Source organism: Symphalangus syndactylus, chromosome 5 (assembly GCF_028878055.3).
Source record: "Symphalangus syndactylus isolate Jambi chromosome 5, NHGRI_mSymSyn1-v2.1_pri, whole genome shotgun sequence".
In the NCBI taxonomy this organism is placed as follows: Eukaryota; Metazoa; Chordata; class Mammalia; order Primates; family Hylobatidae; genus Symphalangus; species Symphalangus syndactylus.
In genome coordinates, this window is record NC_072427.2 from 42,468,101 (window position 1) to 42,481,332 (window position 13,232).

The following is a 13,232-nucleotide window of genomic DNA, read 5'->3' on the forward strand; positions in this document are numbered from 1 at the left end:
GGGCAGGGTCGGTATTACGTAATGAGGTAGGTCAGAGAGTGCTCTTAGAAGAGGTGGTATCTTAATAGAGACCTAAATGGTGAGGCATTTAGAGTACCTAAGTAATTGCCAAGGACCCACACAAATACTTGGAACCATAAGATACTGAGCTCGTATCTTCTCTTTTTATTACTCTCTCCTCCCCTCCCTTCCTCTCTTTTCTTTCTTTCTTTTTTTGACAGGGTCTCACTTTGTCACCCAGGCTATCTCAGCCCACTGCATCCTTGATTTCCTGGGGCTCAGGTGGTCCTCCCAACTCAGCTTTCTGAGTAGCTGGGACTATAGACATGTGCCACCATGCCTGGCTAATTTTCATATTTTTTAAAAGAAACAGGGTTTTGCCATGTTGCCCAGGCTGAACTCGAACTCCTGAGCTCAAGCAATCTGCCTGCCTTGGCCTCCCAAAGTGCTGGGATTACAGGCATGTATTTCAGCACTTACTTGAATTCTTAGCCAGTCATCCTTGTCCTGAACACAGCCTCCACAACTGTACATGAAAATTCCTGGATGGGTTGTGAACATTAGTATCTGTGAAGTCTCTGTGTATAGGATCAAATACGGACTATATGTTTTAACATGTGCATGCTCATCATATTTACTTGTATGCAATGCAGGTAGTTGTTTGTGTGTCAGCTGGATACAGACATAGTGCTGCTGTCACAGAGGATGGGGAATTATACACATGGGGTGAAGGAGACTTTGGAAGATTAGGTAAGATTTTTTAAAAATGGAAGTTATTCTTCTAGAAAATTAGAAATGATTAAGTTACTGAGAAGCCGTGAGAGTACATTTACTAGGCCAAAGACTGTCATTTATTTTGTTAGTTTAAGCTCAGAGGAAGATAATTTTATATAGATAAGACCTAGATTTTAGTGCTGATATTTAAGATGTAATTAAATCTAGCAAGCATTTACTGAGTGTGCCCTATTATGACCAGGCACTGTAGGGTTTCTGGGATAAAAGCAATACCATCATGATCCTGAAGTTTATAATCTAGTAGGTAATGAAAACAAGTCAACATGAGCATGAAACAGGACAACATAAGGTAAGTGCTGTGAGGGGAGCATGACAAGAATATTTTAATGGTTCACTGAAGTGACTCTATGACCCAGTTTAGGAGCAGCTTGGAAAATTGAGAAGATGTTAGTCATATTGCATTGCATTTAAAAAATATCTCAATTCTATTTTAAAGTTGTAACATTTATTCTACTTGTGAAGTCAAGGCCTAGAGAAAAAGAGTTAACGTTGTTTCTTTGTTGTTGTGTGTGTTTTATCCAAGGTCACGGTGACAGCAATAGTCGTAACATTCCAACATTAGTAAAAGACATTAGCAATGTAGGAGAGGTTTCTTGTGGCAGTTCACATACTATTGCTCTGTCTAAAGACGGGAGAACTGTATGGTCTTTTGGAGGAGGAGACAATGGTATGTAAAAAGTTATTTATCAGTAGCTTTGGCTTTTTTCTTGAGTTTTTAAAAAATTTATTTTTCGGTTATATATGCCTAGTGTAGAATGACTCAAATACAGATGAGCAGAAATTAAAAAATGAACTGAGCTTTTACAAATGTTACTTTAACCATTGTTAACATTTTGGAAATAGACTTCTAAATAAATACATTTATACAAATATTTACATATATTTCTACTTAGATGTGTTTTTAAAAACCAAAGTATACCGACGTGTATATTTTATATAAGTTTATATATGTTTTGACATATATATGTTTTACTCTAATAGTTTTTTTTTTTTTTTTTTTTTTTTTGAGACAGGGTCTTGCTTTGTTACCCAGGCTAGAGTGCAATGATGCAAACCTGGCTCACTGCAGCCTCAAACTCCTGGGCTCAAGCGATCCTCCTGCCTCAGCCCCCCAAGTAGCTGGGACTACAGGCATGCACCACCATGCCTGACTAAGTTTTATATTTTTTTTAAGAGACAGGATTTTGTTTTATTGCCCAGGCTGGCCTCGAACTTCTGGGCTCAAGTGATCTGCCAGATTTAGTCTCCCAAAGTGCTTGTATTACAGGCATGAACCTCCGTGCCTGGCATGAGTATCTTTTTTATATCAACAAGCATGACTCTACATCATTCTTTTAAATGGCTCAAAGTGTTCTTTTATTTGATGGTGGCACAATTTATAAAACCAGTTTCTTATTGTTGAGTATCTAGATGGTTTCAATTTTTTTCAGTATTAACAACAACACAATGAATGACTAAATCTTTGTCCACTTTAATCAGTCACTCCTACTAGCAATGTGAATGCTTACTTCCCCATAGTCTTCAACAACAGCATGTATTAAATTTAATTAAATAATTTCAGTAGTGAAAATGGTATCATTTAATTTATACTTTTTTTATTCCTGGTGTGGTTGGATTTGTAGATTGTTGGCAATTTGTTTTTCTTCTTTAATGATTTGTCAAGTTTTCAATTTCATGAGCTATTGATTTTTTTTAAAGCTTATGAAAAATTATATGCCTATACATTCTTTTAAAAAGTTTATGAAAAATTATATGCATATAGTACCTGTATATTTTGTCAGCAAATTTGAAGTTGGAAATATAGCCATTAAAGGGGGAGAAAGAAAAAAAATTTTCTGTTTCTTTTAAAGTGATTTAAAGTGATTTTAAATTGCTTGATTTTAATTGCTTGAAATTAAGATATAAAAGGCTATCAGTGGTTGCTAACTTTCTTGTAATAAAAATGCTCATTTGTTAACATCCTCAGCTATCAGAAACATAGCTTTTCATATCTGTCAGGTTAGTGATGGAAACATTAGAGCTCTTTATCAACTTTAGTAGTGTTAAAAAGAGTAGAGGTTCTTTAAAACAAGTAAATTGTTTAATGTGTTTGTTTTTATAGGTAAACTTGGTCATGGTGATACCAACAGAGTGTATAAACCTAAAGTTATTGAAGCTTTACAAGGAATGTTCATTCGCAAAGTTTGTGCTGGGAGCCAGTCTTCACTTGCTTTGACATCAACAGGGCAGGTAGGACTAAGGGATGAGTATAAAAGACTTAAGAGTATTTCAGAGGATTAGGTGACTAAAAAGTAATAATTGTATTTAAATTTTAAAGTTCAAATAAATACATTTTTAGGCAACATGCTGAAATGAAATATTTTCTTCTGTTTGAAGTAGAGTATCTGAGAAGGAACCAGGTTTTCTAACCTGGCATATGTGACCCAGATAAACCTTAGTGGAGCTTCTGTTCTTTGTATTAAACTGATTTTCTAAAATGTTTTAGCATTTACCTTCCCTTAAACCTTTTCTAAAACATCATGGATAGTGAGGGAAAGCTGAACTAGATCTTGATGGAGCCAGTGATATGAACTAAGAAGGCAAGAGGGTGATCAAAAAGGAGGGTAAAGAGAACACTTAGGTATGGAAAATATTCTGAGAGAGTTAGGTGTTTCTGAGAAACTGTGAAGTCAGGCTTAGGATAGTTGGAATTTTATGAGCCTTTATAAAGGCTCATAAGCTTTGTACTTTTATAGCTTATAAGCTTTGAACTTTTACATGCATATTTTCACTCTTACCCTATTTGTTTGTTGAGGATAGGGAGGAGCCAGGTATAGTTATAGACTGACAATATTTCTCCCTGCGTATCCATCAGTGATGGCAGTAAAAAAAGTGAGCTGGCCACTTATTCTGTCATGTATAGGAGGCCACCTTGTGTCAGGCAGTGGTATAAAAGTGTTTTATGACTAATTCACAAGGCAGATGAGCAGAAAAGCTGAAATTAGCATATAATTGGATTATTCATTGAGAAACTAGAATGCCTTGTGTCCTAAAAATCTTCAAGTTATTCATCATTACATTAGCTAGTTGCTGCCTTAAAAATATCTCTTCTACATATTTCTCACTATGGTTTTTGTAGTAAGAATCCATGAATTGAAGTTAGAAGATGCTTATGTATTTGATGTATACACACAGGCAAATAACAGACATCCCCTGAGCATCATGTGCTTCTTTTTTTATGAAGGAGTAATAATTTCTGCTTTGCATACAAGTGATCATGTAAGATAATCATAGAATTGAGAGTTTCTATAGATTATCCAATACTATTCAACTATTAGTTGTTGGTAGTAGTAATAATAGTAATAATAATAATAATAATAAATCCATTACATTGAATTCCAAGATAACTTGTAAATTGTTTGCTGTATAGAATAGTTGTATTATGAGTACCTTAAGTTATATGAAATCAAATATATATGCATGGAAAAAATAAAGTCAGAAATACTTTTAAGGGGTATGAGTAGTTCTCTTTACCATTAAACTTGAGCATGAAATGATGATCAACATTTGCTTTTCCCTCAGTCTGTCTCTTCTGTACTGACTTCCCACCATACTATACAGTATGGTCCAGTCTCTAAAGGCAAGCCAAGTATTTCTCATCTGGTGCTCAACCGAAGGAACGCTGCAAGAGAACATTCTTTGTAGGCCTTACTGAGTGACAGTATTACAGTGATGTGTCACTTAATGGGATATGTTCTGAGAAATGTGTTATTAGGCCATTTTGTTATTGTGAGAACATTGTAGAGAGTACCACACAAACCTAGATGGTGTAGCCTACTACGCTCCTAGACTATATGGTATAGCCTATTGCTCCTAGGTTACAAACCTGTACTACACGTTACTGTACTGAATACCTTCAGAAATTGTAATATAATGGTAAGTATGTATCTAAACCTATCTAAACATAGAAAAGGTACAGTAAAAATACTTGCATCAAAGCTCCATTAGATCTTAAGGGACCACTGTTGGATAATGCGGTCTGCTATTGACTGAATGGTGCATGAGTGTATATGATACTTTATGAGTGATTTAGGAAATCTTCTGTGATGATTTTGAGTATACATTATTTCACTGTCGTTATCTTTAGTTCCTAACATCTCCTAAAATATGCCTTATGTACTGGAATTTTGTTGCATTCTATTCTTAAGTTATCTGGAAACAAGTACGAGTATATGTTCTCATTTTATTTTATTTTGAACTCAGGGTCTCACTCTTTTGCTCAGGCTGGAGTACAGTGGCACAAACATGGTTCACTGCAGCCTTGACCTACCTCCTGGGCTCAAGAGATCTTCCCCATCCCAGCTCCCGAGTAGCTGGGACCACAGGCCTGTGCCACAATGCTTGGCCAATTTTTTTTAATTTTTGTGGAGATCGGGTCTTGCCACATTGTGCAGGCTGGTGTTGAACTCCTGAGCTTGGGTGATCCTCCTGCCGTAGCCTCCCAAAGTGCTGGGATTGTAGGCTTAAGCCACTACACCCGGACAGTGCTCTTTGTTTTTAATTGAAGTGGTTTAATCTCTCAGCAGCAGTCTTTCCTAAAATAATTGCAAGACAAAAATTCTCAAATTTGATGGCATGAAGATAAGAATCTATATAATCTTACCAAAATCTGTTGAAGATAAAGAAAAAAATATTCAGGTTGCTGATTGTTTTGATTTTGTTGATTTTGGGTTGCCAAATTGGCAGTCACTCACCTATTTGTCTTGCCAAAGACAAAATTGTTTTTCCCACCTAACCCTTTCCCCAAGCATCTTAAACCAGTTAGTGATTATTTTGGTATTCATTAGTCAAAAATGAAGATGTTTAAGGGGAACTATCTTGCTACTGCTTCACATGGTCCTCTTTGTAAGTGATAATTATTGTAATAATGAGGTGATGGATTTCTAAAACTAAATAATAAACATCAGTTTTGTGATTTATATAATCCATTTTATATGATTGTACCTTGTTCTAATCTTAAATCTCACCAGAATAGTGAGAAACACATAAAGGAGAAGTTTTAAGACAGTATTTTCAAAGCTGGTAAGATGGGGCAAATATAACAAATTGCAAGCCAATTAGTAGTTTAGCAGACCCTCTCAGAAGACCTTTCTGTTTTTTCTATGACCAGTTATTTTTATTTTCAGATCAGCTGTTTTTCTGTCTACACAGTGAATGCCTAAACACAGCATGATAAATTGCTATAACAATCTTTAAAATGATCAAAATGATTTTAACATCAGAAAGTTATTTACTATCAAACCACATTTTAGTTTCATAGATTTCATTTATCCCTAAAGCCAACAGTCTAATCATCTCAGGAAGTTATGTGTAGTGTATTTCTGTTCTTTTCAGGTCTATGCTTGGGGCTGTGGAGCTTGTCTAGGTTGTGGTTCTTCAGAAGCTACTGCTTTGAGACCCAAGCTTATTGAAGAACTGGCTGCCACAAGAATAGTTGATGTTTCTATTGGAGACAGTCATTGTTTGGCTCTTTCTCATGGTAAAGTCATTTGTTTTTAAGGAAATAGTATTAACTGTTGTCTTGTAAATATTACATTTGAATTTGGCTTTTCTTTTATATGATACTTTATATTTTGTTTTTAGATAATGAAGTTTATGCCTGGGGCAATAACTCAATGGGGCAGTGTGGTCAGGGAAATTCCACAGGTCCTATTACTAAACCAAAGAAAGTGAGTGGCTTAGATGGCATAGCTATTCAGCAGATTTCAGCTGGAACATCACATAGTCTGGCATGGACTGCTCTTCCTAGGGACAGGTAAGAGTGCCTGTATTTAAAAATTCTTGTGTGTTTTAACACAAGAAACACCAATAAAAAGTAGAAACACTAATAAAAACAGAAATAATTGTGCTTTGTTCATAAAATACTCTTCTGAACATGTATAATATTGCTTTTTCTCTATCATAGAAATGACATTAGATTTCTTTTGATTTGAATGTTGAGGTTAGACATGTTTCAGAAGCAAGAAGTCATACCCAGTATTTAAGACATTGTCTTTTAAACATTTTGAATTCTCTCTCATCTCTATATGCTGATTTAAAAAAATTAAATGTCTGCAATCAAGAAGAAATTGAAATAATTAAAATCAGAACTAGGCTTTATTGATTTAATGTTTAACCTCAGTGCTCTTTATCTGGTTGGTTTTTGAAAAATTTCCAAAAAAAAAAAAAAAAACAATTGTCATACTTTAAATCAAGGAGGTTACTTTTTGCAGAAACTTAGCTTTTTCCTAAAGTGCTAACTGTATGTGTTTAGTCAATCAGATAGGTGAGTTTTAGTCACTATTAGGAGATTGAATTTTAAAGAATGTTTGGGTTATTTCAGATATTTTGAGATACACATGGGCTAATTTATAGCTTAGAATGTGTTTTATTTGCATTCTATGCCTTTGACTCAGAGGGTTTTAAAATGATATTCTAACCAATTAAAAATATTTATCAATACTTATTCCTCTAACACAAAAGCCAAAATAAATAAGTTGAATATAAATAATTTGCTATTAGCATTAAATCTCCAACTTCCCACTTCATATGTAGATAGTTGGGTCCCAAGAGCTTAAAAGTATTCACAAGAAATTTCAGGATTTTGTCTTTTAATAGATTTCAGTATATCACTCTATAGAGTCAGGATATTTTTCTTAATATGAAATACCCATTTTCTGGACTGTTAGAACCAGAGGGGCTTTAGTAGATCATGTGACTCAGCCCTCTGCTTTCAGGTGAGTGGACATCCAAACCTTCCAAAACAGGTGGTGGTTGTATGCTTTCTTCCTTTTTTTTGAGATGGAGTCTTGCTCTTTCGCCCAGGCTGGAGTGCAGTGGCACAATCTCGGCTCACTGCAAGCTCCGCGTCCCGGGTTCACGCCATTCTCCTGCCTCAGCCTCTCCGAGTAGCTGGGACTACAGGCGCCCGCCACCACGCCCGGCTAATTTTTTGTATTTTTTAGTAGAGACGGGGTTTCACCGTGGTCTCGATCTCCTGACCTTGTGATCCGCCCGCCTCGGCCTCCCAAAGTGCTGGGATTACAAGCGTGAGCCACCGCGCCCGGCCTGCTTTCTTCTTAAAGATGGCAAATTCTTAGTTTTCCTTAGTCGCTAAAATGAAAGGTTTTATCACTTTCATAATCAATAATGTCTTCTTTGTATCTTGTTGAAATCATTCAGCTTTAATGTGTATATGTATATATATATTTTTTGAGGTGGAGTCTCTGTCGCCCAGGCTGGAGTGCAGTGGTACAATCTCTGCTCATTGCAGTGTCTGCTTCCCAAGTTCAAGCGATTCCCCTACCTTAGTCTCCCAGGTAGCTGGGACTACAGGCATACACCACCATGCCCGACTAATTTTTATATTTTTAGTAGAGATGGGGTTTCACCATGTTGGCCAGGCTGGTCTTGAACTCCTCACCTCAGGTGATCTGCATTCCTTGGCCTCCCAAAGTGCTAGGATTACAGGCATGAGCCACCATGCCCGGCCAATATATGTTTTAATTTTCGTTTTTGATCATGCATAAAAATTTCATTTTAAGACTGTTTTATTATTTTCTTATGTGTCCTTCTAGACAAGTTGTTGCATGGCACCGACCTTATTGTGTAGATCTTGAAGAGAGTACCTTCTCACACCTGCGTTCTTTTCTTGAGAGATACTGTGATAAAATAAACAGTGAGATTCCCCCACTCCCTTTCCCTTCATCAAGGTATGTTATATGTGTGGTTTTTTGTGTGTGTGTGTGCATGTGTATAAATTATTCCTTTTGAGTTTTGACTTACTGTTCTTTCTTGTTTTCCCAAATTATATGAAACTTTTTTATAATCTAGAAAAGAGCTAAACTTAGATACTTATTGATAATAACTTCTAGGAAAAAGTTATTTGTAATTTCACAAATCATGTTTTAAAAATTACTGTTGTTCATGACTTGACAATTTTTTTTTTTTTTTTAAGATGGAGCCTTGCTCTGTCGCCCAGGCTAGAGCGCAGTGGCATGACCTCAGTTCACTGCAGCCTCTGCCTCACGGGTTCAAGCGATTCTCTTGCCTCAGCCTCCTGAGTAGCTGGGATTACAGGCACCCGCCATCATGCCCAGCTAATTTTTGTATTTTTAGTAGAGACGGGTTTTTGCCATGTTGGCCAGCCTAGTCTCTAACTCCTGACTTCAGGTGATCTACCCACCTCGGCCTCCCAAAGTGCTGGGGTTACAGGCGTGAGCCACCGCACCTGGCCAACAAAATTTTTAAAGAGAAAAAAATGTTACCCAAACTGGATAGCACAGGCACTTTTATGTTCCAAGAATTCATAGACGTTTATTTGGTTTCAGAGAACACCACAGTTTTCTCAAGCTGTGCCTGAAGCTACTTTCAAATCACCTTGCTCTTGCACTTGCGGGAGGGGTAGCTACCAGCATTCTCGGGAGGCAGGCAGGTCCACTTCGAAATTTGCTCTTCAGACTGATGGACTCAACTGTCCCAGATGAAATCCAAGAGGTAAGAGAATAGGACTTGTGAATCTGTATCTCAAACCACATCTTTCTCTGAGATTTTAGCTGTACAATATATTCAACTGTACATTGGACAATTTCAATTGGATGTTGTTTCCCTTACTTCTATTTTCTTGGTGAGAGTATTTTTGGTTAACTTATCCTTGAGACAAAGGTCAGATGCCATCTCTGAGAAACTTTTTATTCCTGCCATCCCACCAGATTTGGTTTTTCTTGTATATGTTCTCATTACCTCACATTGTATTCTAGTTGCTTATTTACAAACATGTCACTCTTTTTTCACCAGAAGATGAGTTCCTGGGGGCAAGGACCTGGTGCATGGCTTGGTCCGTAGTAGTAACTGAATAAGTGGACTGGATCATCTGTTAGAACTGTAACCAGAGCTAAGGAGAGAAAGATCAGCTTAAGGAGGAAGAAGTGGCCTAGAAAAGAATACTGATTATAAATAAGGAGAGTATAATTTAAAAAAGCATATTTAGTATTATAATACAATATTAAATTTGGGGGAAACTTAAAAATATCTATATATTTGTAATACAAAATACAGAAAATAAATAAACTCTTTTGGCAGGTAATAATAGAAAGTACAGTAATTTTTAAACCAGTGCACTCCTAAATTATCAATGGATCAAAGAAAGAAATTACAAGATAAATTTAATACTTAAGATTAATGAAAACAAAAACTTAACATACCACAACTCATGAAATGCAGCTAAAGCTGTGCTTAGAGGAAAATTTGTAGCTTATAAACATCTATATTAAAAAACATATATATATCGAATCAGTAATTTAATCTTCTACCTTAAGAAGTTAGAAAAAGAAGACTCAACTCAACCCAAAGCAAGTAGAGAAAAGGAACTAATGTAGATTAGAGTGAAATTAAACAAATAAAGAACAGAAAAACAATTGAGGAGATCCAGGAAACTAAATGTTCGTTCTTTGAAAAGACAAAATCAACAAACCTCTGGCTGGACTGACCAAGAAAAATAGAGAGAGGACTTAAATTACTCAAATCAGGAATGAAAGACGAGATATTACTACTGACCCTACAGAAATCAAAAGGGAAATTGAGAAGCAGGGCAAGATGGTGGAATAGAAGGCTCCACTATCATTCCCCCTGCCAAGGGCACCAGTTTAACAACTCTACACAGAAAAAAGCACCTTCATAAGAACCAAAAATCAGATGAGCACTTACAGTACCTAGTTTTAACTTCATATCACTGAAAGAGGCACTGAAGAGATAGAAAAAACAGTCCTGAATAGGCAGTGCCACTCCTCCTGCTGCGGCAGTGGCAGTATGGTGCAGAGTGTCTCTGGGTGCTGGGGGAGGGAGAACACAGCAATTATGAGGCATTGAACTCAATGCTATCCTGTTAGAGCAGAAAGGAGAACTGGACCAAACTCAGCTGACACCTGTCCACAGAGGGAGCATTTAAACCAACCCTAGCCAGAGGGGAATTGCTGATCCCAGTGATCCAAATTTGAATTCCTGCAAGGCTTGCCACTGAGGGCTATAGTGCTCTGTGTCTCCAAGTAAACTTGAAAGACAGTCTAGACCAAAAGGACTGCAACTCTTAGGCGAGTCCTAGTGCTGAACTGGTCCCAGAGACAGTGGACAGAGGGGCACGTGACATACTGAGACACCAGCTGGGGTAACCAAGGGAATGCTCGTTCACTCCCTGCCGCTCCGACCCCAACGCCAGGCTACACAGCTCGTGGCTCCAAGAGAGACCCCTTTCTTCCACTTGAGAGGGAAGAGTGGGCAGGACTTTGTCTTGCGTCTTAGATACCATCTTGGTCACAGCAGGATAGGGGACCAGTCAGAGTCGCAAGGCTCCCTGTTTCAGGTGCCAGCTCTCAGATGACATTTCTAGACATACCCTGGGCCAGAAGGGAACCCACTGCCTTGAAGAAAAGGACTCAGTACTGGCAGCATTCATCACTTGCTAACCGAAGAGCCCGTGGGCTGTGAATAACCAGCATTGATACCCAGCTGCTACGTCAAGGGCTTTGAGCCTCTGAGACTTTCTGGCTTTAGGTACCAGCACAGCCATGGAGGGATAGAGTACCAAATACACTCTTGGGATCCCTGATTCCAGGACTTGATTTTTGGATGGCATTTCTAGACCTGCCCTGGGCTACAGGAGAACCCACTGCCCTGAAGGGTGAGTCCCAGGCCAGGCAGTATTCACCATAAGCTAACTTAAGAATCCGTGGGCCTTAAGCTTAAGGGAACACTGGTGCTTGTCTGGCAATACTCCTGTGGCCTGGGGTGGTGGTAGCTATGGGGCGAGGCTCCTCTAGCTTTGGAAAGGGGAGGCACAAGTGAAAAAGACTGTGTCTTGTGGTTTGAGTGCCAGCTCAGCCATAGTACAGTAGAACACTGGGTAGACCTCTAAGGTTTTTGACTCTAGTCTCTGACTCCCAGATGGCACCTCTAGACCCACCTGAGGCTTGGGGGACGTCACTCCCCCTGAAGGGAAGGACATGGCCTGGCTGGCTTTGCCACTGGCTGATTGTGGAACCACAGAGCCTTGAGCAAACATAGGCAATAGCCAGGGAGTGGTTATGGCAAGCTTGGGTGAGACCCAGTGCTGTGCTGGTGCTGTGCTGGCTTTAGGTCTGACCCAGTGCAGTCATAGTGGTGTTGGCCACAGGGGTGCTTGTGTCACTCCACTCCCAGCTTTAGGTGGCTGAGGAGAGAGAGAGAGAGACAGAGAGAGACACATACACATACACAGAGACTGGGAGAAAGTAAGGGAAGAGAACAAGAGTCTCTGCCTGATAATCCAGAGAATTCTCCCAGATCTTGTCCAAGACGATCAAGGTGGTACCTCTACAAAGCTGGAAGAACCACAACGTTACTAAAGCAGATACGGTTTAGATCACAACACTCAAGTCCTTTAAAATATCTGGAAAGCCCAAGATATATATGGAAAGCTCAAGAAGGGTGGGTACAGATAAGCCCAGACAGTGAAGACTGCAATGAATACCTAAGTCTTCAATATCTACTAGCATCCACACCATCCATGACCTAACCAAATGAACTAAAGAAGGCACCAGGGACCAATCCCGGAGAAACAGATTTGTGACCTTTCAGACAGAGAATTCAAAATAGCTTTGTTGAGAAAGTCAAAGAAATTCAAGATAGCACAGAGAAGGAATTCAGAATCCTATCAGATAAATTTAACAGAGATTAAAATAATTTGAAAGAATCAAGTAGAAATTCTGGAGCTGATAAATGCAATTGACATTTTGAAGAATGCCTCAGAGTCCTTTAATACCAGAATTGATGGCAGAAGAAAGAATTAGTGAGCTGGGCGTGGTGGCTCACGCCTGTAATCCCAGCACTTTTGGAGGCCAAGGTGGGTGGATCACAAGGTCAAGAGATAGAGACGTTCCTAGCCAACATGGTGAAACCCCTTCTCTACTAAAAATACAAAAAAAATTAGCTGGATGTGGTGGCACGTGCCTGTAGTCCCAGCTACTCAGGAGGCTGAGGCAGGAGAATCGCTTGAACCTGGGAGGTGGAGGTTTCAGTGAGCCCAGATCGCGCCACTGCACTCCAGCCTGGTGACAGAGTGAGACTCCATCTCAAAAAAAAAAAAAAAAAGAAAAAGAAGAAAGAAAAAAAAATACACAGAGGAGACAAAAGAAAAAGAATAAAAAAGGTTGAAGCACACCTATAGGATCTAGAAAATAGTCTCAAAAGGGCAAGTCAAAGAGTTATTGGCCTTGAAGAAAAATCTCATGAGGAAAAGCCCAGGACCGAATGGCTTCACTTGTGAATTCCACAGAATATTTAAAGGATTAAGACTAATTCTTCACAAACTCTTCCAGAATGTAGAAGAGAAGCTAATACTTCCCAACTATATTTTGTGAGGCCAGTATTACCCTAATTGTGGACCA

At 38.5% G+C, this 13,232-nt stretch overlaps 1 protein-coding gene across 19 annotated transcripts in view; it reads left to right on the forward strand.

The window, feature by feature from the left end:
* HERC1 (HECT and RLD domain containing E3 ubiquitin protein ligase family member 1) overlaps positions 1-13,232 on the forward strand; it is a 254,678-nt gene that overhangs the window by 88,557 nt on the left and 152,889 nt on the right. For all 19 annotated transcript variants that reach the window (XM_063638840.1, XM_055278203.2, XM_063638842.1 and 16 more), the window contains exons 6-12: positions 654-750; positions 1,319-1,462; positions 2,897-3,024; positions 6,169-6,313; positions 6,418-6,589; positions 8,391-8,525; positions 9,144-9,309. In XM_063638840.1, the coding sequence (XP_063494910.1) occupies positions 654-750; positions 1,319-1,462; positions 2,897-3,024; positions 6,169-6,313; positions 6,418-6,589; positions 8,391-8,525; positions 9,144-9,309 (987 nt within the window). The remainder of the gene's footprint in view (positions 1-653; positions 751-1,318; positions 1,463-2,896; positions 3,025-6,168; positions 6,314-6,417; positions 6,590-8,390; positions 8,526-9,143; positions 9,310-13,232) is intronic.